Below are 25,347 nucleotides of genomic sequence, written 5' to 3' on the forward strand. Positions count from 1 at the left end.
TGCAACTTTTTGAAGTCTTTATTGCTGAACTATTTCCTCTGACAATAAGGTGCATTCTAGTCTATTTTTAGTGCTTTGTCACTGAATAGTGTTGTTTGTATTACAGATAGCCTGCCATCTTCCTTGCCTCAGAAGTTCTGCAAGACAGAACCAAGCAAGTGCCAGTATAGAGGGAGAAGGGCTGGAAAAAAGCACTGAATTTTGAGAGATGAGCCAAAAGAGAGCTCTGAAACAGGTAGGAATAGATGATGGCTCCTGACTTCTAGATATGCTTCAGCAAATTCATTATTCTTAGAAATAAGAAGTGAAATTGTAAAGATTTTCTCAAAGTGGAGAGCAGCTTCAAATTGTTACCATTTTTGTATTTTTGAAGCTTATCACTTTTAAATCTCAAATACTTTCATAAATCTTTTTGAGGAAGGTGCAATGTTTCCCTTGTTTCCTCAGGAAGACAAAAAAGGGAAGGAGAACTGTGTGATGAAACAGAATTGTACATAAAACTGATGTTCATGTTTGGGTGTTCTGCTATCCCAAGTATCTGGTATGAAGTCAAGTTTGAAGTGGCAGTATTTAAGTGCAGCTCTTGATATGCAGAGTCACCAGGAAGCATTTTTATCCTTGAGACTTTGTGGGTCTGTGGAACTCTTACCTAAAGAGGCCATCTCTGAATCATAGACTGATGGGATTTTCTGGGAGCCTACAGCAGCTTGTAAAGGATTTTGCTTTTATTGCTTAGCAAGCACATTGAGTTTTATTCAGCACAGGAAGATTAAGGAGGAAATTTGGGGTAAATAAATAACTACCTAGATACAACATTTGTCTATGTAGACAAATATGTTTATTTTCCAGTACAAACTAAAGTCATTATTGAATGGTAAAGTTTTACTCTGAGGTGGTGGCTGGTATTCACCTGCAGGCTTCTGGTTCTGGACAGCAAAGACTAAGGAGTTTAAATGAATGGAAAGATTTGGATCACTACTGTTTAAATTCCTTTAATGGATAATTAATTGTGCCATTGATGCAGAAAAACAGGCTAAGTGAACAAAACATCAGCTGTTTTGCTACTTGTTTATGAACTGGGAGACATTCCATGGCTTGGCAAGTGAGCAGTTAACCTAGTCACAGAATTTGTTTGGTATTTGATAAATACAAATAATGAGCAGACAATCCCTCAGCTTCCTTAATTAGGTTTTCTTTTAAAGGGAACCAAGTTCCTTTCCAGTTGTCCTCTAACCCCCTTTCTGGATTTACTAGAGCTCCTAGCTTTCTCAGTGAATTTCAAAAGAGGCTCTATGGACAGAAGCTTCACTGGCAGTTGATCATCCTGAACAGGCTCATCCAGCATCCAGAAAGAGGTGGAGGCACCTATAAGAAAAAAAAAGGTATGTGGTCTTTTATTTTAATCTATTTTTAAAAATTAATTACAATTATGTATTTAGGTAGAGACAGTGAATTAGGAGAATATAAGCCATACTTCTTTGGGCTCTTCCTAGTTTAGAATGTTATATTTTACCACTTAATGTGGGTTCTGATTTCATCAATTTTTTTTCGCTTGTCCTTTTTAATGGAAAAAAGGATGCATTGGTTGTATATACCTACACTTCCTTACAGTCTAAACTTGTCTATCAAAGGATGCCATGCCCCTTTACAGCTTGATCTGATGGAGCTAAAATTAGCCAAGGTTAGCAGTTATCCTTTAAGGTATGCTAATGTTAAAAGTGTGGGAAAATTTTTTTGGTTTGTCCAAGCTTCTTTCTGAGAGCAGCTGAAATAAGGATCTAAAATGTCCTCAATTTTATGTTTGGTTTTAGTTACATTTTTTTGCTTACACTTCTGCACTCTTACCCCTGTGTCAGACTTCCTTTCACCTTGTCTTGGCACAGTGGCAGTGGTGGCAGTGAGAGCACTGAAGAGAAATCCTCCCACCTTCCTGGTTGCCCTTGCAACTGCAGCAGTTCCTGGATGTGTGGAGAATCACTCACTGCTGGAAAAATCTCACTCTGATTCTGCTCCTCATACTGGGCCAGATCCAGGGGGTCTAGAAAAACACAGCTGCCAAATTTTAATTGTTTTAGAAAATACTAGGGAGTGCAGTGTGCAAATGTAGTCTGGTCTTTCTTGCCCAGCCTGAACTACAGGGGCTCTTCCTCTGCCAAGCAAAGTGGGGATGAGCCTGGTCAGTGGCTTTTTACATTCAACTTCTTGATCTTACAGTGAAATCATTGTAGGAGTCAGATTGAATTTGTCACAGTGTTCTGTCCAGACAAGGGAATGGGATGCCAGATTACTGAAGTGCTGCATTTTCTGTGATGGTCTTTTCTGTGTACCTCCAGAGGGAACACTGCAAAGCTTATTTCCAGGCCCAGCAGAGCTTCCAACCTGAGCTGCTGCTTGAGGCAGAGTTAACAAGTTCAGATTCATAAATAAAGGCATGCAAGTAACCCTGAAAGTATTTTTCATGTTGTTGTTACAGACATAAGGTCAAGTTTAATTCACCTTTTTTCAGAGATCCTGAGATGGCTTAAGGAATGGCAGTTGTTTTCACAAGAACAGGGTTTTCATGCCTAGAATAAGTTTTGAAATTTTTTGAGAGAATTTCAAAGAATTGTGAGCCAAGTATGAATGTGATCATTTTCAAATAAAATTGCATGTAAGAGTCCTCAGTTTTTAGCCAGACTCCCAATATTTTGTTCTTGTCAATGAAGTAATTCCACTCTGAAAAATGGTTGATTGTGAAGTAGCTTCTGACATGTTACAAAAGAGCTTGGAGCCTGGTATGGTTGTAATAAAGAGAATGTTCATAACAATAAATGCCAGGAATCATTAGGAATATTTATTATCAACTGTAGCATACCTTCTATTTACTGGCTTCACAGGCAAACTAAACCAGAGGGTTTTCCTTATCGATTTTACACCCATGTGATGCCCAGAGATTACATGGCACAAGTTTCTATTCTGTTACTTTTTACAAGTTTGTTACTTAAGACCACTTAAACCTTTTGGTGCAATGACTGTTGTGAAATCAAGTTTCAGCCAGTGTTGCATCACGCTGATAATTCTACATATTTTTCTCCAAGTTAAGGAACATATTTTCCCTCAGTTTAAGCTGCTGTAATGAATACCCTCATTACTAATAGACTGGGGTGGGACGGGAAACAGCTTTCAAATTTTGGTTCTTCACTAACTGTGGGAAGTGTTGATGTGCAAGTAAAGTGATTGCCTGTTACTTAATGTACATCTGTGAGCCAACTGCAAAACCTCACTCTTTGTCAGTTTAATAAAAATGGAAGAGATGAGTGTGAGAGTCTCTGATCCAAAGTATAAATTTGTACATCAGTGTGATGCCATATGCTGTCTTGAATCTCACCAGCAGTAATGGAAAGATTTCTGCTCCCCCTGGCCTCCAGTGGTTCCTGTGTGGTTTGAAGTGCACCCTCCCTGCACTCCCCTGCCAGCTGTACCCCTGGAAATCATGGTAGGGCTGGTAAAGGGATCTAGCACACCCCTGGGTAAGGGGTGCTCCTTCTCCACTCCTAACATGAGTCCCAGGCCAGATGATCTGGAAGTTATGGATAAGCTGATCTATTTGCAGGCTAAACAGCAGCAAATGTTTTGTGAATTCTGAATAAATGAGGAGGGAGTAAATTAACGGACCTGATCTATTTATCCCAAGGTTGTGTCAGATTGATCTCAAAGCAATTAGTGTGACTGACTTAGTGTGACTGTCAATTACTAGTGGTCATAATTAGAGTTTTGGGTTTTATGCAAGTTTGCTTTCTTGATGGGAAGAGATTTTGTTTGCTTGCTTGTTTGTCTTAAAAATCATCTCCAGAGTCTGCACACATTTGTTTCTTCACTGGAAATCTGTTCCTTTCAGAGGTAGGAGACATTTTGGTCACCTCGATAGACAAATGTTTTTTTTTTGTTTTATTAGCAACCATCTTCTTCACTGAGCTGGCCAATAAAATGTTTCAATACACTGTACAAGTCATTCCCCTTGTGCCCCATTTCCTCTGAGGGCTTGTGTTTCTTGCTGAAGAATGCCCCCTTTCACTGGTCCTGCTGCTCTGGAGCAGTGGTTTCTGTTAAAACCATCTCTGATCCAGGCCTGGGAACAGGCTCGCCCTTCACTGTTCACTCCTGGCTGTTGATTGAGACCAGATGTGACAGCTGTTCACCACCGTAGGGTGACAGGGTCTGAGGTGACTTATTTCTGGACTTTTCTTAGGTAACTTTAGAAACAGTGACCTTCAATCCCTGCCTGTCATCCAAAACAGTAGAGCAGAACTGTGTTCAAATAGTGGTTTTGCTTTGAAAGCCATATATTTTTGTCTCTGTTGAACTCTTAAGTCTCCAAGGATCTGCAGGTCTTGAGCCCAGCTGATAAAAGGAATGCAACTGGCCATTTATTATTTTGGCTAATAAAAGAGGATATTGTATATTAACTTTTTCACATTCCAAGGCACTAACAACAGAATGAAGGTTAAAGGCGTCTGATATTCACAATTAAAGAATGGAGCCTTTGTTTTTAGCACAGTATGCAGCTGAGACAGAAGGAATATGGCAGGAAATGAAAACCAGGTGGCTTGAGTTTCAGTTTTTAAGACCAAAGAAATGACCTTCAGAAAAATCTGTTTCCTCACTCAATAAAAGTAAGTTAAATATATACAAAATCCTTGAATTATTCTTTACATTAGTTTGCAGATGTTTCTCTATGTAGCTTACATTTCCACAGAATTAGGACAGTGATGTGTAGATTAGACTTAAAAACCCTACTGAGATAGAGCTAGAGCTTTCTGCAGCTTTAGGTCCTAAGTTCATTTTGACAGGATTGGAATGTACATAATATTCAGTGACTGAATTTTTTACTCATTTCAATATACATGAAACATTCATCTGTATGCAAATGTTAATGTTTATATTGCTGTAATACCATTACCAGTGGTTTGGGTTGGAAGGGACTTTAAAGATCATCTAGTCCCCCTGCCATGGGAAGGGACATCTTCCACTAGGCCAGATTGCTCAGAGCTCCATCCAGCCTTGAACACTTCCAGGGGTTGGGGCATCCACAACTTGTCTGGGAAACCTGTTCCAGTGCCTCACCACCTTCATAGGTGCCCTCTTTCAGTTAAAAGCCATTCCCCTTGTCCTGTCACTCCATGCCCTTGTAAAAAGTCCTTCTGCAGCTTCAAAGTCCCTGTCCAGATTGTGTCAGTACCTTAATAAAGATCACAAACACCTGATATTTTAAAAAAAGCAAAATCAAAGGCATAATTGTTTCTCATTCTCTCCTGTTTAGTATTATATTTATCGTGAAAAATGTAACCATGGTAACTTAAACTTAGTGTAAGGCATCCACAAAGTGCAATGACAAGTCATCATTTAATACAAGTGCAGATTTTCAGGTACAGGCCTTATTTAAAGCTTAGAAAATTGGGGACAGCACACTTTGTAAATCAGCTTGGGTTTTTTTCTCTTGAAAATGGTGAGCCTGAGTTCCTCGTGAGAAGCTGTAGGGTTGTTTTGCTACCCACAGCAGCAGGGAAGTTGTAGTTGCCATTAGAGCTCCAAACTCCAGTGCAGCTGGAGTCTCCTGCAGGAGGAGGCTGGATCATTTGCCTGGGTGATGCTGGAGCAGTGCTCAGGAGCACAGGTGTAAAGCCTGGTTATCTTAATCAGGTAGTGTGTTTCCAAAAACTGTTTTTCTTGGCTGAGGTTATTCTGTGTTTCAGGATGATGTTTGAAATTTCCTGCCACCTCCACACAAAGTATCATAGGCCTGGGACAGCAATGGGTCAAGATTCATTCAAGAAACTCAGCCTTACTTCTCCAGTCTTTTCTCTGACTCTGGTGTTGTACTGAAGAAGCAAGTGGGCTTCTTGATTCGCTAAGCAAGTCTGTCTTAGTCCAAGGTGCTTCATCACCACCCTGTGATTTTTTGATTTTGCTGTGTTGTGTGTAAGATTTTGGTGGGACACCTCTGCAGTGTTTACAGAAACAGAGATGTTTTATTATCAAATGCTGTCATGCATAGCATCTGCTTACTGTTTGTAGAAGTTAAGAGTTAGTAAATGCATAAGCATTCATGTGGCTTATATATTAAGATCTCTCTGAGTCACTGTCTGAAGATGGGAGAATAACTTCCCAGATATTCTGTCTTCCCATCTTAAGATGCATTTACCATGCCCATGTGCAAGAAGAACCCACATCTATGCTCCTGGGTGCAGGTTGCCTTTTCTCTTATGGCCAGTTACAGTTTCTTTCTATACTTCTCTGTGTTGAGGCAGCTCTTGGGCATTTCAGTCACTAGAGAGAGACCTGCAGTACAAACTTCTTGGAGTCACAATGTTTTCATACTTTGATTATTCTGTTGGTGTTAGAAAAGCAAACCTGCAGTTCAGGACAGCCTGTCAGCTGCCAGCTGTGCTTCCTTCATGCTGGTGTAATGCCATGTACCTCAGTCGTTTTTATGTAGTATAGGATATGCAGTGATTAAAAAGGCAAAACCAAACCAAAGCACAACCACCACCACATTTACATTTTAGTGTGTATCAGTAGTTTCTTGAACTGCATCTGTTTTCATTGTGTTATTTTTAATTACTTTTCAAGCGTGGCTTATAAAGAATTCTCCATTGTCAGAGGCCTCCAGTCTGGGTCCTTGCTGCCACTGCAGGATGCCTGTGTGATACAGATACTGCCATCTGGGAGATGTTTTGAGACTTCCTGTGCAGTTCAGGTATCAAAGAACTTCCTCACACATCTGTTAAAGGTTTTGCCTCTGTTCTTGCCTCCATTCAAGTTCTTGATGCTGCCTTGTTACCTGCCTCTGGAGTTTTGCTGCTGGGAATTGTGATTTTTTCCTCCCGTAGGAATTAACGTGCATCTGATTGTAATACTTCTGTTACCATTGCAAATCATCTCTGTAAACACAAGCAATCCTTTTATTTATTCTCCCCTATTTCAGGAAAGGGAGCTCTTCCCATTGGTAAAAGTAGTAATCCTCAACCCCACTCAGTTTCTCTCTTAACACCCCAGCTGATGAGCAATTACTTTTTACTTTAAACATGTTTAATCTGTTGAATTTTTATATTGTTCTACTCATACAGTTTTTTTCTTTAATTGGATCATTTTCTTGATACATACTATCCATTTATAAGGCTTAAAGCCAAAATAAATCTCCAGCTATCTTAATCAAGTACCAGCTACCACTGTGTTTAGCTCAAGTGCTTTTTTTTTACGCCAGAATATATTTCTTGAGGATGGAGATTTGAGGTCTTGGCCCAGTGTTATGTAGAACAATGGTCTTAACAAGGACATAGTTTTGTTTTGCTCTTTTAATTTACAGTTAAAATGTGGAGCTGTCTTGTACACCTGCTGTGTTGTCAAAAGTTTGACTTAATGTGCTTAAAATCAGGCAAGTGTGGGTGTAAAGAAGGAGCAGTGCATAGAGATTAAAGCACAGTAGTGGATACTGGGATTTCCTGCTCTGCCAGAGTATTTGCTGTGTCTTCATTGCAGAAATTGTCACAGTACCAGTTCTGGGAAACCATCTTAAGGGGAGTCGTGGTCTTTGAGTAAATCAGAGGACACTTGTTACCTTGTTCTGAGGGGGAAAATCTACTTAGCATGTGAATGATTAATTTTATCTGCTGTTTTCTTGAATGTTGTGTACACATTGAATACAGTACTTTGGGTGGTTTTCTGTTTCTTTCTAACTATGATACATCACTGGACGTTGGCCCTTTAGCCCCAGTTTCTACTGGGATGTTTCTGTGGAAAGAAGGCATCGTTTTTCCTCTGGAAAGAATGGACTTAGAGCAGGTTTTAGGGCCTGCAGGAATGAGTGTCAGCGTCTGACCTCTGAGGAGACCAGGAGATCTGCAAGCCAGGACTGAGCTGGTAAATCCCCTGTAAACCTTGAGAGTCACTTGAGGCCACGCTGCTCCTGGGGCTCGAGCACCTGGGAGAACTGTACACAGTTGGGAATGCTGTGCCAGCCATGCTTGCAGTCCCTTCCTCTTCTTTCTAGAGATATTGATGCAGATTAATCTGTTGTATTGTCTTTCACATTCAAGAACACTAAGAAATACTGTAGTTCAATAGCTGTTGAAAATTCACCCACTTATTTGCATCTAGGGTAGATTATTTCAAGGCATGTTTAGGGTGTGAATTCTTCCCAGCAGCCTGCCTGTAGAAGGCCTTGTGAGAGCCCTGCTGGTGCTATTCACTGTGACAGAACAATGCTTTCTGTCCTTCAGGAGGCAGGTTCCCTTTCCTTTCTAGGGCTTGGCTGCGTCTCATTGCTGAGATCAGAATGCTTCTTAGTGTTTCTTTTTTCATAGCAGCTAAACTGAGTTGCTGGAGTGAGCTGAGGCCATCTGTCCTGATGCTGGAAAGGAAGAGTACAGCCTGCTGTCAGCTATCTTAAGCTCCTGGCAAATCAGGGGTGTGACGTGGGGGACTTAGGAAGGAGTCTCTCGCTGAATTGCAGACCATGGTGATTACACCAGTCTGCCCTACTTGGCATACTGGTTCAAGATGTTGCTGTTTAGTGGGGAGCATCCCAGTAATGCAGACAAAGCTTTTCCTGCCTCTCTGACTGGGTTCTCCTCCCCTCTTCCATGAGAATGGGTTTGAGTCCATAACATACTGTTTGGAAAATTAGTTTCCTGCGTAGTCAACAGAAAAAAACGTGGAATCGCTAAAATATGCTACTGAAACATGTTTCCTGTGCTAAAGGAACTGCAAAACCTGCCAGGAAGTGCTGTGTGATAGCAGTATGATTTGTAACATTATTTATTGTAAGTAGTCACTAATTCTGCCATGACTGGACAGCAGAGTTAAGATGTTAATGCATTATTAAATCATTAGTACTAGTATACAAGCATAAATATATTCTTAATGTGAAGTATAAATCAAAAAAGCCATATCCTGATACACTCACATAGTTTTGCTTTGAGAAAGAACAGAATGAACTCTCACCTTGCCATTCCCCAGACACGCAGGTTTGACAGTTTTGAACTCCAAAATTCATCTCCCAGATCTGAACACTGGCTGCTTTATGGCACTGTTTTGCTACCAGCAAGGTGCTTTTTCATTCTCACTGTGCTCTGGGATTTGGGGAATTAGAGGGGAGTAAGGCAGCTGTACCGTAAGCTTAGAAGCTCATTTCTGACCTGCTTTTTTCTTGTATCTGTGGCTGTGTCTGGAGATGTTAATAGTGACATTATCTGGAGCACAGCCATTGACCCAACCTTCTGATCTTGCAAGAGGATCAAGGAAGACATCTGCACTCATGTAGAATTTTACAAACGTGCTTCAGGCTTTGTGCAAGTGCAGGGCCCATCTGTATGGGCTGCATCTATAGATTTTTATCTGGGCACCAGGCATGTGTGCTGAGCATTATTTATTCCATCCATTGCTAAGTCAAAATACTGTACAAAACACATGTATGAGAATATACAATGCCAGAAGAACTTTAGCCATTGTACTCTGCACACATAAAGAGTAATTCACGTGTTTTTTAGGAACATAGAGCAGATATTCACACTGTGTGAACTCTAAAAGTCTTCTACAGTGAGAGATAAATCCATTTAAAAGGAGATTGGATAGAATGCAACAGAGGTACTCAGTCTTGGAATCATGACTTTCCTCTCTGATACCTTGTTCCAACTTAAATAAATATAGGGTGGAATCCTCATTTCTTAGAGGCAAGGTAGTGTTTAGTTGGCAGTGCTTCATATTTTAGTCTGTTGGATCTTTCTTTTATTGAAAACTCTCTGCAATTCTTACCCACAGAGGCAGGGTTTTCATAAAGAACATGCAAGATGAACTGATGTTGATGTTTGTAAGCCAGAGCAAGATTATGTGCTATCCAAAAATCCAGTAGAAATAAAACAGATCAGCCACAGGATGTTCCTGTCCATGGCACTTTCTCCAAGGGCTCCACCAGTGGCAGTATGTGCTGGGCTCTTCCCCAGGATGTGTTGTGAGGGCAGCATGGCCATCAGGCAGGTTATCAGAATGTCACCAATGTCATTGCGGTTAAGGATGGATTCCTGCCTCTACCATTTCTCTCCAGTTACTGTAAGGCTTTAAAGAGACACTTAGGAGCTAAAGAAATTATTTTTTCCCCTCACAGGAACACAATAAGCCCCTGTCAAAACAATCAGTTGTTTATTTTGATGAATGTATGTGATTATTAAAAACAGAATAACCTCTCAGAGAAATGGAGCTTCCATCAAAACCTTACAAAATTCTTCCATTACCTTGTTTGGAAGTGAAGAGGAGTTGGGGTAGAGAATTCTTTGTTTTCTTTTTCTTTGGAAACATCCTTATTTGGCATCTGTAAAGCATTTACATTCTCTAGTTCTGGATCAAAGTCCTTTCATGGCTCATGTTACTTATTTCCTTCTTTAACTGAAGCACAGAAAGAAAAATGGATTTTTCTTCCCTCAGGCTTACAGTATAAACCATTGTGAAAAGTCAAATCCTAGTTTTTAGCAAGGAAGTAGTGAGCATAAGGAATAAAACAGCTCAAAATCTATAATCTGAAGAACCACCCTCACCCACTTCAGAATGAATAACCTGTAAATTCAAGTCCCTATAGCAGTTATAAAGCATGTAAGGTAAAATTTAGTAAAACTAAACTAAGTTAACTATGCTGCTGGATTTCTTTCAGTCCTCATGTTCCAAAGGTTTGTGCTTTTCAGGGGAAGACCTTTGTCCTCCTCAGCCTGTGTAGCAGCTAATACATTTGGCCAAGTATTGGGATACAAACTGCAGTTGGACCAGGCACTAGAAGGGTTACAAGAAAAACACTATTTTCTTTGTTGATGAGTAGCAGGATGAAATTTGGAGTTGGCAGAAGTATTTTCTGATAGAAGAACAAGAAACCTCTGTGTATCAGCTACGGCACATTATCTTGTGTTAAACTTGCAGGAGAGTGTAGATAGTTTTGTTTCTGAATGCAAAACAAACTTTCCAAGTCTGCCCCTCCCATTGGTTCTGTGCCCCAAAGAGCTTGGTGTTTCTGCTTATTTTCGGAGCTGTGCTGGCTGTTTGCTGGCTCTCTGCTGGCTCTCTGCCTTTTGTACACACATGGAGCTGAGCCCCATCACCCTCTTCAGCTTGGAGACAAGCTTCTAGGCTGTGGCCTGTGACCTTGAATATTAGTTTCCTCCTGTTTCCAAGTACTGCTACAGAAGTGTATATAATGCTTGGGTTTGATTTATCTTCTAGGAAGAATTTGGAGTATATCAGTTTTAGTATGGCTTGGAAGGATGCAATTAGCTTGAGGTAAGCCAGTGGAATAGTGTATGTACCCTTTGTTCTGCTGGAAACAAATCATAAATTCTCATCTGTATTTTGGTGTGTTGAGCTATTTAAATTGGTTTCCTTCACAGACCTTCATTCTGCGAGGTTCTAGTCTAGCATTTCTTGTTGTAAGGGAATGTACTGTAGTGGAAAGCATGTTTTATATCTAACCATAAAGCAATGTTGACTACAGGCTGTTGGGCTGATTTGTTTCCATTAGCTTGCATCCAGCACATCTGAACTTATTCCAGTGTTCCAGCATTCCTCCAAAAATAACGTTACTGATACCCTCTGTCACACTGTTCTCCCTACAGAGCTCTGAGCCACATCATTTCCCTAATGCAAGGGAAAAAGCCCCTCCCTTTGGATTATGAGCTAAACCCTAACATCAGAGAGAAACACAAACTGCCACAAAGGTGCTGCTCCCTCCTTGGTGGCAACTGCATATTGGTCACTGCGTTCTTCCACACCCCTTCTAATTAAATTCGACTTTGGGTGTTGCTTTTCATTCTTTGTGTGACACGAAAAATGAAATCTTCTACTTGCTTTTGGGCCCTGTGAAAAATATAGTTGAGTTTGGGGAAGGAATTTGCTATCAGAACATTCCCAAATCTTACCTGGGTCTTAAGAACTCGTGTTGGACTCCTCCTGCTCCGGCATAGCCCTTTCTTCCTCTCTGCACATTGAGAAGAGATTAATATGGACTCCCAGTTTTGCTTGTGCAATGTTCTTCACTCTCAAGACTGCAACCTTGGACAGCTGACCCAGTGGTTTCTTTCTGAAATTAATCTGTTTCAGCTGATGGATTTCAACACTTCAGGCATGCATCCATTGGTGTCCCACTGGCTACCCTACTAGACAAAAATGAAGATTACGCAGGTACTGTGAAGTGAAAAGACCAAGGATATGAAATCTTCCTATATTAAAATAATGATGACTTCCTGATGCAACTGAGATAAAAAATTTATATTTTATATTAATGTGACAGTTCAATAAATTTAATCTTGAGGATGCAAGTGAAAAGGAGATTTCAGAACTAAGGATTATAAGTAACTGATTGCTATAGTTTATATAGTAAAGTGGTGTGTAAAGAGAGGTTGGTGTAGTGTCCATTTGGGGACACTAAATTATATCTTTTTAGGGAGTGTGACTAATTAGATGAATACAACTTGTACAATTACCTGATGTTTCACTCAGAGGGGTACAGGGGATGTTTCAATATAACAGGAATCCTACCTCCTGGAGACTGCTGAATTCTTTAAAGGTCAGGCATACTTCAGAATGTAAGTCAGTGGAAAATTTCTCTTAATGTTTCCCCAAAAAGACATTGAAAATTTAAGATCTTTTACATACCCAGAAATTAAATAGAGCTGAGGACAGAAAATTTGAGTACCTCTTGTTAATCTGTTTTGCTCATCCTTCTTTTTCCCAATTTCTTTTTCCTTTTTTTTTTTTTTTCCCAGTACTTCAGTATCTGTTGGTATAGAGTGTCAGTTGTGGTGGAGTCTAGACTCCACAGCCAAGTCTGCAGCTCTATAGTGTGGTGAAGTGTCTAATGTGTTAGGGTTTTTTGTTGGTTTTATTTTTTATGTTTTGGGGTTTCTTCTGTTGGAAAGCTTAAAGCAGAATCAGATAACTTGGTGTTTTCCAGGGAAGAAGATCAGGAGATAAAAGTAAAAACCCCAAACAGCAAAGAAACACAGATCTCTCTGGCCCTTTTTATGTGATATAAGGCTTACCTGGTTTCTAGATTGAGCTCTGGCTTATGTGACAAATTGCTGAAAATTTTGTTGCAGCCTCTTGTCAGGAATGGTAAAGATGGGTATATATTTTCACAGGCAGGCCACTAACATGTTGCTTTAAGAACTGAAGTGAGGCTAATGCTTTCTACTGTCAGTGAAGTCTTTTTCTTTTGCAGAGATGCATTTCTAGACTGCCATAACCAGAAAGGAGTTGACCCTGTTTAGCCTGTCTAGTTGTCATCTGCCTTAATTCCTCCCCTGTTTTCAATACCTGGTGCTAATTACATGGACATCTGCAAGAGAGGTGCTCGCTCAGACCAACCACGAGGACACCTTAATGTATGAGGGAGTGTTTTTTTCCTTTTTGATTAACACAGCAGAAGGCTGTAATAATTATAATTCCAGCTTTAAATTCACAGCTTCTTATTGTATCATATGTCTAATGCTGTGCATTAACTACATGGCTGCAGAAGTATAATCAAGTATTTGAAATAAGAGGAGGAGGCCTGTGTCTGGACAAGTGGAGGTGCTGCCAAGGTCTCCTCTTTGCCCCTCTCTGTCCTTGTCAGTGGATTGATTCACTTGGTTTCATTTCACACTGTTCCCACCCCCTGTCCTGTGTATATAATAAACAAGTGGGTCTAGGAGGAAAAATAGAAGAATCATACTAAAACAGAAGGAAGAAGACTTGGAGAGGGCAGTGCAGGAGGGGAGAAACATCTGAGATGACCACTCCCTTCCCACCTCACAGTCACCCTGTGTGCTGGAGCAGTGCAGGAGGGGAGACGGTGACAGCAATGATTAGTTACTGTCTCTGGTGTTGTGCTTGTTCTGCTTGCCAGTCTCCTGCTGTGGCCAGTCTGCCCTTCCATTTCAAATTGACACAGCTCTGTATGTTTGTGCTTGTTTTCCCCACAGCAGACACTCAGAGTGATGCTTGTACATCACTCTGATCTGACTCCCACTGATCTGTAAGGGGGAAGAATGTGCAGCAAGATGTTCACATGCTGCTGTTAGGGGATAGGCAACAGGTAGGGACCAGAGGCATGCCAGGTATCTGGTGCTATTAGAAACAGTTAGAGATAACAAATATGTCTTCTGGTATCAGTTCTGTCCTCCATCCCTGCTCAGCACTGGCAAACAAACACTGCTGAGGAATATGCTGACTGTGTGTGCTTAGTTTCCTTCATGAGGCTGGAGCCAAACATATGTCTAGGAACAATTGCACCCTCCATCTGTGAGTGATCATCATGCTTAAATACAGCAGCAGACCTGGCTTTGGAGAGAAACACAGAGCAGAACTCTTCCCCTGCCTCTGCTCTACAGTGCAGGCAGAGCAGGAGCAGGGAGGAGGGTGGCAATGCAGACTTTTGGCTGCCTTAAAGTGACCACATCCTGTTGGGCTGCAGAAACATCAGACTAATGCAGAGATCTGTCTGTTTGAGATGCAGGAGGGTTTGTAGGGATTCAGCAGATGATTTGCAGGCATGTTTGTACAGGGTGCAGGGAGAACTCCTGAACTTGCTCTTATGTGTAGGCTGTTCACCCATTTCCCACCCTTGTCCCAGCTCACTACAGCATGTATATACAGTAAAATGGATTTATTTCAAGGAGATTGCTTTCTTCCCTGATAGCACATGGGAAGTGCATAACCCTTAACACTGAGTCTGTGGTGGCAGGGTAATGCTCAAAGCAGTGGCCAGTGGCCTTTACCTGAAATCCTTCCCCAGCTGATAGCTTGAGAAATAAGGCATCACAGCCATGTCAGAGGGTGTTCCTCACAAAGCAGGAGAATTTCCTTCTACAAGCAGCAAGACAAGCAGCATGAGGAACAAGCACCATGCAGGAACACTGTGGCACGAGACAGAATTAATGGGGAGTCTCTCAAGTCCTAAGCCAATACCCGAACAAAGACTTGCACTGTGACCCCATATGAAAATGACAGGTGAGATCTTAATCAAAGGCTGATCATATATGATCAGAAGATGCAGTTCTGTTGAAGTCACATGCGTAGATCTGTGTGCCTGGGAGTTTCGTTGAGCCCAAGTGGGAAGAAGAATGCTTTGAGGTTTTCCTGACACAAAATCTAAGTGAGGAAGTGTCTCATATGTGTATGACTGCTGATAGCAAATGGCTGAACAATCCAGTTTAGATGGAACTGGAGGAACTTTGGTTTTTCTGGGGACAAAATGAAAACGTGAAAAGTAAAAAAGGCAGACATCCGTGGTACTGGGCCCATACACTACAGAACATAATTGTGTTGTGGACAGAAGATGAAGAAATCTAAGTGTGGGCAACTGCAGCATATTTGAGGCAGTTCTTCCTTTCTGTTGGACAGAAATTGCTTAAGTGCTAAAGTTCAAAATTTCATGTTCCTATTTTGCTTTTTAAAATATGCAATAGGGGATTATGTTTCACAGAAGGCTTCAACTGGATGCACAGAACCCTCTTAGATTGGGTATGGGTCAGCAAGGAGCAAATGCACCCACTGTCCTTAGAGGGTTTCTTTCCATTTCCCTGTCAGAGGCCCAGTGTAGCCCTAGGGCTTTTTCCTTTGCAAATACAGGTTTAATCCAAGATGACAGTATCTGGCAAGCTCAAGTGTATTCTCATTAAGGATGTTGCACACCTGTTTTGGTGGTACTTTTCTTGGTATGGAAAGTGAACATTAGTGCTACAGGTGTGAGAGTTGCAGGCATGAACATTATTTGAAAAGTTAGCTAATGGCTTTGTGACTCTTCTTCAACAAAGGGCAGCTGAGCATTTGGCATCATTTCACTTGAAAATGTGTCATGGAATTATTTATGTATCAGCCTGGGCTAAGAAGTTGTTGAGTAAAATAACTCAGAAAAGCTTTTGTTGGTTGTGCATGACTGGAAGATAGTTGTTTGTGCTATTTTGTGAACAGGAGAGGAGGACATTGTATTTTCAGAGAAATCTTGGACTCCTTTACTGTGTGGTTAATGACTGTAACACTGTGACTACTCTTGGCAGTTCATGTGAATGATCCTTTAAATGGGAAGTAAATAAAATTGTAAGGACCTCTGTAACCTGAGAGCTGTCTGCTTAATATGGGATGTGAACACTTTCTGCAGTTCTGCATGTCCCTGGGGGCCTTCCAAGGAGTGGCATTGGAGGTGGTTGGTTCTCCTAGACTCCATCCTGTGGATAGAGGGATGGCACGAGAAAGAGGGAAAGAGGAGCTGGCACGAGACTCTGCTTGTTGGGAAAAAAACTTGAGAAAAATATTATAGCACTGTCATGACCCATCTCCTCTATGATCACTAGCTCTCATCTAGCCCAATTATTGACCTCCAAGCAGCTGGGCTCCTACTGCACTGCAAATTTCCATTCAGATGATTTATCTCCCTGACTGGAGTGTCAGTGGCCCCAAAGAAAGTACATGGATTTGTACTAGATTTTTGGATCAGAAAGTGAGGGGAGCAAAGAACGAATCTGAAAAATAATTTTTCTTAGATTGTCAAAACCAAATTTCTGGCCTGAATTGGTGGGACACAGAAAGTACTGGATTGTCTCACTGGGTTGTTTTTTGTTTTTTTCCTTTAAAAGACTACTTTATATTAACACTATTTTGCCATTAAGACCCCTTTAAAATAGTTGGAGTCAAAACGTGTTGTAAATTATGTGATATTTTTAATCCCCACTTATAATGATGCCTCAAAAGCCTGAAACCAACATCTGCTTCCTTGCTGGATTGGTTTTCTGCCATAGAAGGCACTTCCCTTTTTTTAACTACTTAAGAGTCACCTCATTCTGTAATTAAGTGTTGAAAAGCCATAAATCACTGTCATATTGGATGTGTTGCAGCATATGGGAGTTTCTTATTGCAGAATCTAACTTGTGAGAAAATACCTGGCTTTTGTGTGACTTGGAGGAGGGGAAGAGTGAATCTTCAGCCCTTTGCTCTTCAGTTACATGTCCTTGGAAAAAATGTAATTACCCTCATTACCTTCAGCATGTGTGTAACCACTGTTGCTGTGCATTGTACCAATGATTTTAATCAAATCACATGCTTCGAGGATTTAGCTTGTCAGCTCTGAGGGGTAAGAAAGAATGTAAATTTACCCCTTCATGCTTTTTTTCTTCTTTTTCTCTTCTCCCCTTGCCAGCCCCTGGCCTTGCATGCCTGGCTGTGCGCTGGTGCTCGAGTGACACTGACAGCCAGCTCTGAGGGAGGAACTGAAGTTTCCCTCAGGTCAGCTCAACAGGAACAGTGGATGATGCTCATTTTCTCTACAGCATGAGGCAGGGACTCTGGGGCTAGTTTGTTTGCTTGTTAAACTGTACTTATAATTTAGTATGTTAGTTTTTTGAAAAATTAAGTAATATATTGAGTAGGAAGAGATCTGGACTGTCAGGAGTTACCAGATTTTTCAAGATAGCTACTACAAAAAGAGATTAAAAAAACCCCAAAAGGCTCCTGTCAAACAGTTGTGTCTGTCTGATGGAATTTGACAAATGGATTTGCACGCCCACATGGAAGGAAGGCAGAGGTTAAGGGTTCGGCTTCTCCTTCTACCCGGGCTTGGGTCAGCACGGTCGCTGCTGTCCCTCAGCGCGGTGGGAACGGGCGCGGCCCCTCAGAGCGCGGCCCTCAGGGCCGCAGCCGGCGCGGTGCCCCCGGGGCAGCCCCTGCGGCGGGGAAGGGGCACCCGGCCCGCGGGCAGCGCCGTGTCCCTCAGCGTCCCTCAGGGGCCGCGGCTGCTCCCGTGGCGCGCAGCAGGTGCCCGGGACCCCGGCCGGGGCGCGGGGCGGGTCCGTGCGGGTCCCGCCCGGTCCGGCGGCACCGCCCCCCGCGCTGCCCGGCGGGGCGGGGGCGCCGAGAGCCCCGGGCGGCCCTCGCTCCGCTCCGCTCCGGCAGCGGCCGCCGGCGCGAACAAAGGCGGCGGCGGCAGGCGGCGGTGGCGGTGCGGCCGTGCGCGGCAGCCCGCCCGCCCCTGCTTCCTGGGCCGGACCAGGCGAGGCGGCCCCCGCCCCGCCGCGAAGCGGAGCCGCCGCCGCAGCAGCAGCAGCAGCGCCGGTCGCGGGGCGCGCTCGCCGCCCGTCGCGGGAGCTGCATGTGCGCGGGAGCCGCGGCGGAGGATGGCCGTGCTCAAGCTCGCCGACCAGGTGGGCGCCGCGGGGCGGGCGGGAGCGGGCGGCGGGCTCAGCCGCAACCCCCGCGGCGGTGCGGGCGGCCGGGGGAGGCCCTTCCCCCTGCCGGGAGCGGCCGTGGCAGCCCCTTCGCGGGGGGCGCCGTGCGGTGCCGGGTCCCCGCTGCCCGCCGAGCCGCCGCCGATGCGCCGCTCTCCGCTTCCCGGCGGACATTGTCTGCGTGCGGCGGCCCGGGGGCTCGGGGCCGGGCAGGGCGCAGCTCGCCGGGGTCGCGGCAGCCGGTACCGGGCGCTCGCCCGTCCCCGCCGAGCACCCGCGCCGCGGTCCCCGGTGAAACGCTGACATCTCCCGTCGGCGGGCTGGGATGGAGGTGGGTGTCGGCTCGTTCCGAAAGGCCTCTCGGCTCTGCCTATCGTTCCTTTGGCTTTTTCCATCGTTTCTTTGCCGTGCAGAACGTAGAAATCATTTTTCCTTTTACTTAGGAAGTGCCTCTTCGGATAAGCTGTTGCCGTTCTCCGCAGGCTGCTAGGAAAACCCGTAGTATTAACACTTGGATCGTGTTAAATTTAGCTGTGGGCAGACAGCTGTAATCAGTATTAAGTATTTCTTATCACTGGTAGCTAGAAGCATTTATAAATATTTAGTAAATTGATATTATGACTCCCACATCCTGGTTCATCCATATACTCTACCAACTGTTACACACTTTGCGTGCTTTAATCTGCTATTTTTAATTCAGCGTGGTCCGCCTGTGATGTGCAGCGTGGGTGTCCTGCAAGGCTCAGACCCTTCCTGTGGGGTTCAGAAGGACTGCCTGCAGCCAGCTCCTCTCCAAATACCCGTACTTGGAGATCACAAGCCTCGCTCGCAGTCTATTTATGCTTTTCCAAAAAAATCTTCCACATGCACAAAGCTGCCACATAGCACATTGAAAAGAGTTTTGAAAGCAGCAAATGATAAAACTGCTTCTAAAGTGAAATCAATACTGGGGGACCAGACTATAATGTGTTTCCATGTGTAACAGAAGGCAGCATTTATGGGCTGCCTCCTGACATGTCCCTTGCATATCCTCATCTTTACATCTGATGCTTATGACTGGCCATGAAAACGTTTCACACCATGAGGCTTCACTACCCCATTGTGCACAGACTGAGTGTCACAAATAAGGAGATTTAGGTAGGAGCTGTGTGTTAAATATCCAAACAGCACGCATTAATATTAAAAATACATGTGCTACAAAGGACCAAAAATGTACTATTTCAGTACTTTTTACATGTTTAGTCAAGCCCTTGAGTTTATTGCCTTTAGTATTTTTAAATCTTTGCTGACATCCTACAGTGAGAATTTTGCTGCAGCAGCAGCAGTAGAAGTCAAAATATGTATAAGACAAGTAGATCATGTCTTGATGAAGTCTGTAGTGCTGTAGAAAAATGATAGGCTGTTGTCTTAGGGTTCTCCCTTTTCGTCTTCTCTAAGAACTCTCAAAGTAGAGGGAGGAGGCTCCTCAGAGTTGCTGTGACACCCCTGCAGTGTGCCTACTTTGAGAATGCTCAAAATTTTGGTGAATGCTTGTCATTGTTCCTGCTCAGGCTGTGGCCTGGGACATGATAAGACAGGCTGATCGTTTTTCTTTGTGGAGATAGGTTTCCTGTTGTTTATAGAGGGATATGTTGGTCTACCTGTACCCATCCTACTGGGTCTCTTTTCATTTCCTTCATTTTCTTCAACAGATCTTTTTCTTTCACTTCTGAGAGAGTGGAGGAGGGGGAGGACATGTTCAAAGCTGGCTGTGGTGCTTCCTCTTAAGCTGAGAGCAGAAGTTTTTGTGTGCTTGGAGCTGTTGCTGGTGGAGCCATTGCCACCTGCAGCCCGAGCAGTGTCACCAAGGCACCGGGGCTGCACCGCAGCTCTGTGTGATTCATGGCAAGCTCTGCTGCTCGTCTATATCACACTGGGGGAGTGCTGTCCCCAGGCTGGCCCGCCTTCAGCAGAGAGACACAGAGTAGCAGCAGCCTGGTGTGGTTATGGATAGATTCAGTCAGAAGAGAGGTGAATCTCTGCTGGAAAATGATGTGTCTGAGAAGATTTGAATTTCTGTGTACTCAGGCTCACTGGGGTAGAGAGCAGGCTCCTTCTGCATTTCTTCCTGCTCTTGGAGACTGAGGCAACTGTGACAGTGATAACTCGCAGCGATTCAGGAAACAGTTTCCTTTTGCTTAAACACCAAAGGCCACAGCTCACAATGTCCTGCAGTGAGATTTGGAGTGAGGGACACTCCACACATCCCTGCAGTGCTCAGGACCTGGGCTGCTCTTTGTGCAGCGTGTGTGAGGTGCTTCAGGTCTCGGTTGTGATGCTCAGGGAAGGCTGACTCTGAAACCAAGAGCTCTGTCCCTGTCGCTGGGATTTCTGTAGCACGTGCTTCCTTCTGGATCCACAACTTTTTTGACCAGTGAGGAGAGCATGATGTAAGAGAGAACTAGAGAACCTCCTTGCTGGGAGTTTAAACATTTCTTTCTCTTAAGTGGCTGTTTCCTCCTTGCCTCCATGCTTGGCTTTTCTTACCAAGTGTATCTAACAGCACAGGTAGTATTCAGACAGAGGAGAAATTAATCACACCACTTCTCATACAGGCTTTGAAGACAGATGTTAATAGTTGCTGCTTTTTTGATATAGCTGAAAGGTGCTAAAGTGCTGCTACACTTAAACCTTAAAAGAGATTATCAGTTCTTTTAGCTGCATTCACTTGTTAGGCAGGAGAGCTTAGTTTAAGAGTTTAGCATTAGTGAAGGTTACTTGAATTTGCTTCCAGAGATGGTAATTATTTGCTCCTCAGTTCAGCCAAGAGAAACCTGTGAGTGGTTTCACCACAGGAAGTGTATTCTACCCTCGCTCATTTCTAGATTAATTTCTTTCAGAGATGTAACTAGTCACTTTTGAATTACTAAGCAGAATAAGTTCAAATAATTCATAAAACATAAACTAATTAATAGGATTATAATCTTTGTGCATAGTTGTATCTGTGCAGTTGTAAGCATTCTGATACTCTAAATATTTCTGTTGTCATATACAAATATTGCAAAACTTGCTCTAAATCTTAACACATTTATCTGCTCCTTTGTTTTTACCATCTCTGCTGTGAAGTTTAATTACAGTAAGCGCGCAAGTTGTTTTAAGGACTGAAAAAAACTCTTTTTCTTTTCAAGTATAAGAGTTATTGCTGTACTGTTCCCTATCCAAGTCATTGGCTGTACCTTTTCCATTTCAATAAGCATTAGTATTTTATATTGTGTGAGGGTACAGTTGTTCACAATAAAAGGTTGCAATTAAGCTAGAGCTCAGAAGGAGCAGCAAAGTGCTCCAACAGGTGAGCAGCCAGAGGCTTTCAGGTGTGGGTGGTGCTCTCAGAGGGTGAAGGTATTGATCTGCTTGTGACTTTCCTGGCTGCTTTTTTGAGCAGCAGTTGTTGCCTGGACCCACCTCTCTCATCCTTTGAGTTATCAGTAGGTGTAGGGCTCTTCCTGCTGCCTCTCTCCCTGCTGCTGTCTGCAGTTCTTTGCCCAGCTTATTCCTCATACCTGCACCAAGTAACCTGGTTTCTTGAGAGCTGTTTGTTTGCCTCTTGCAAACGTTTCCAGAGAAAGCCTGGTAGCTGGTGTCCCATCCAGTGTGCTTTTCATCTTCAGGGTTTCCACTGCTGATTCTGGGCAGCAAACAGACAATTGCTCCTGTAAGTGTGAAAGGGTAAAGTATCTTAAAATAATGCCATATGTAAACTTCTGTGCTTCACCTTTTGGAAAATTATTTTGGGAGAACCTAAAGTTTCTGTTGTGTCTCCATCTCATTCTCAGTTTTGCCTTGCCAGTTGGGGCCTTCCTTGCAGAGTTGCCAGCTCTGCCCCCAGCTTGTCTCTTTAGGTAACTCTGTCATGTTCTTTCTGTTTAAAGCCAGCAAAGTTGCCCTGTGCATGGCAGTTTGGTTTGGGATGCCAGCTCTGCCTTCACCTCCTGGCACAAGTGTGCCCATTGTGCCCATCAGAGCAGGGTGTGTGTGGGACAGGCATTGGTGCCTGCCAGAGGCTGATGCAGGCTCACTGCCTGTTGTTGGTTACAGCTGTGCATGTCTGCAGAGGAAATGTACCACTCTGTCTTTGAAAGACACCAAGAAGGTTTTCTATGAACAACAATAACATGGGAAGTTAGCTAGGAAGTGCAGCCTGTGTAGCTGCTTGTAAGAGATGTGGTGCTTGGTGGTTTCATGCCTGCACTCCCACATTCTGTGAGAAGCTTGCTGCGAATCTGAGACAGACACAGGCTCTAGCTAGCCTTGGGCCAGTGCATCTGGAGGGCCATAGTTTGCTGTGACTTCAGTGTCACCAGCCCAGGCCCTGTATGTTCAAGACAACAGAATTGCTCTTAGGCTGCCCTCACAAGCATGCATATGCATGCAGGAGGGTAATGGAGCCCAGATGAATGGTAGTGTGTGTACTTAGGCTGCTATTAACTGCGAGCCCTCATCCTGCCTCCTGGTATTTTGCCTGTTGTCCTTGATTGCTGAGGGTAATGCAGTGTGACTAGAACTGAAAGGACCATTTCTCTCCCTTCCCCAAATGTTTTCCTGTGTTTGACAGTTCTTTGCTGACCATCAGGATCTTTTTTTATTATGGTCACAGAGAAACAGCATTAAACAGATGTTTAAATAATTTTAAACAGATGTCAAAGATCATAAAAATCCGCTGGGCAAAGGCTGGACTTGTGTCTGAGCACACTTAAAACCAAAATGAATACAACAGTAACAAATAGTCTGCTAACAAAACCAATTACATTTCCAAGTGATGGTGTGTCTAACTTATTTCAGAATCATTCAATTGACAATAATGTCTTTCTGTGTATCCTTTCTCTGTGACATGTAAAAGCATCTGAGAAAATGCCCCTGCATCTACTGTATAAAATAGGAGTAATGAACCTGTGCCCCATGCCCACAGGCAGCCCATGAGTTAATTTGGTGTACCATGTGATGCCACAATCCCTCCCTTCCTCATATTATGACTAGATAATATTAAGGTGTGTATATTAATTTGCAGTCTTCTAAGTGGTTTTGAAAGGGCTCAGAGCCAGAAAGAGATAATCCATTTAGCAAAATACTCAGCCACAAAACTAAGGTAATTGTGGGGAAGGAAAGAGGAGGAATTTACCCACAGGAGTGTGTCTCTATTATTTTGTGTGAAATGAAAATGTGGTTGGACCAAAATAACTCCACTGTGGCTGCCACTGTCTTCCTGGAGCCATGATATTCCTAGGTATCATGCATACTGGGAGACATGGCTCCATGCTTTTTAAAATAAAATAAAAACTTTGGAAAAACTGGGATGTGCCAGAATTCCTGGTCTTGTTCTGACCTGTAGGAGTGATGGTGGCTGCCATTTGGTATAGATGGCACCTTAGCTCTGACACAGAATCATTGAATTGTTTAGATTGGAAAAGACCTTCAGGATCATAGAACCCAACCATAAACCCAGCACTGCCAAGAGCACCATGGAAATAGGTGTAACTGCCCTAAATGTCTCCAGGAATGGTCCTGTTCAAAGGAGGTGGCTTTGGGTCACCAAAGAGAGCAAGATACAGGCTCAAAAGGGAAGCTGTTTTTTTTTTTTTGGTTTTTTTTTTTTTTTTTGTTTTTGTTTTTTTTTTTTTTTGTTGGTCATGGCTTCTGCAATGTTTCACTTCCTGATAATTTTGTAACTTGTTTCAAGGTAAAAAAGAAGCACTTGACTTGGGAGATTTAATTTATGGCATGGTGTAGCGTGCTCAAGTTTGTAATAGATATTTCTTCAGCAGGGAAATCCTGCGGAGGTTTGCTCTTTGGTAATGCTGGAAAGGTTTGGAGTGGTTGTGCCTAGATGCCTGGCTGTTTTGAGGGGGGTGTGCCTGCCATGTTAGGGTGTTGGTTTTCTTGAATTCCACATGGCATCCAGCAGAATTTATCCTCCTGTACCCTCTTGAGGTGTGGTATTTTATCCAGGCCTGACAAGGGCCTCATGACCTCCTCCTGCTCATCTCTTCAATGAAGATGTCGTTGTCATGGCTACATTTAGTAGAGGAATAAACATTGCTCCCAGCTTGGGTGCTTGTGTAATGGCTTGGTTCCAGGAAGGCGATGTTTTTATCTGGATCCCTGCTCGAGGGGGGCAGATGTTTTCTGTGACCTGGGAGCAGCAGTGCCCAGGCTGGAGCTGGCCATCACTGGGGTCAGTGCCGCTGTCAGCAGCACCACCCTGGGCTGGGAACAAATCCCTGCGAGCAGAGAGAACTCCTGAATGTTTCTAGAGGTCTGTGTGGAGCTGATCCTGCTTGTTTGTTGCCAGGAGAGGCAGAGGCTGGGATGTGCTGGTGATGGGAAGGGTTTCCCTGTGCTGGCTTTGTGGTCTGTTCGGGGAGGAGCCAGGCCAAGGCCCTTCTCCTCTTCCTGGAGCTGCCCCACCACTAACAGATCTCTGCTTGTGGAATGAGCTGCTTACTCTTCAGGAGCCACTTCTGGAGTTTATTCTGTCTTCAGGCTAATAACCAATGCTTCAATTACCATAGTATGTTTTTAGGCTTTTTTTTAACCTCTGTGTAGAATTTTGGAGCTAATACTAACCTGGTGCCAACAGATGCCTACAGGAGCCAGATATTGTAGGTATAAGCCTATTAGGCAAATGTTGCAAAGTACGTTCTAATAGTATTGACCATTTCCTCTGTCTTTTATTCCTGCTTTTTTGAAGGCCCTACTTCACATACTGCCTCTGTATGTTGCAGATGGGCTAACCTTGCTGACAGACTACCTCTGTATTTTAACTCTTTAGTGCATTTTTTTTGGCTGTTCCTGTATTTAAATTAGCTTTTTTGTTGTTTCCAGAAGTACATATATGTCATTTGTCACTTTTTTTGTTAGCTGGAAAGCTTGGGCTGGCAAGTTCCCACAGCTGCTGTCTGTGGCTTCAGCCTTTTCTTCTTTGCTGCACTAGAAACATGTAGCAGCATGTTGGAAGCCCTTCAGCCTGGTGATGGGTGGGAATCAAAGCATTACAAAATTACATTTAAACGGGAGAAATTATTTTGCAGTTTCAACCAAGGGTTTGAGGTCATTCTTGGACGTTTGCAAGGAGTTGGTCAACAAATTACAGCATTTAGTT

The 25,347-nt window shown here is 43.4% G+C and overlaps 1 protein-coding gene across 7 annotated transcripts in view; it reads left to right on the forward strand.

Annotated features, from left to right (window-relative positions):
* Positions 1-18,090: 18,090 nt before the first annotated feature.
* The window catches only part of ANKRD44 (ankyrin repeat domain 44), a 131,160-nt gene continuing 123,903 nt past the window's right edge, over positions 18,091-25,347 (forward strand). For all 7 annotated transcript variants that reach the window (XM_063162455.1, XM_063162462.1, XM_063162458.1 and 4 more), the window contains exon 1: positions 18,091-18,188. In XM_063162455.1, the coding sequence (XP_063018525.1) occupies positions 18,162-18,188 (27 nt within the window). In that variant the 5' untranslated portion in view covers positions 18,091-18,161. The remainder of the gene's footprint in view (positions 18,189-25,347) is intronic.

Source organism: Melospiza melodia, chromosome 8 (assembly GCF_035770615.1).
Source record: "Melospiza melodia melodia isolate bMelMel2 chromosome 8, bMelMel2.pri, whole genome shotgun sequence".
Classification (NCBI taxonomy): Eukaryota; Metazoa; Chordata; class Aves; order Passeriformes; family Passerellidae; genus Melospiza; species Melospiza melodia.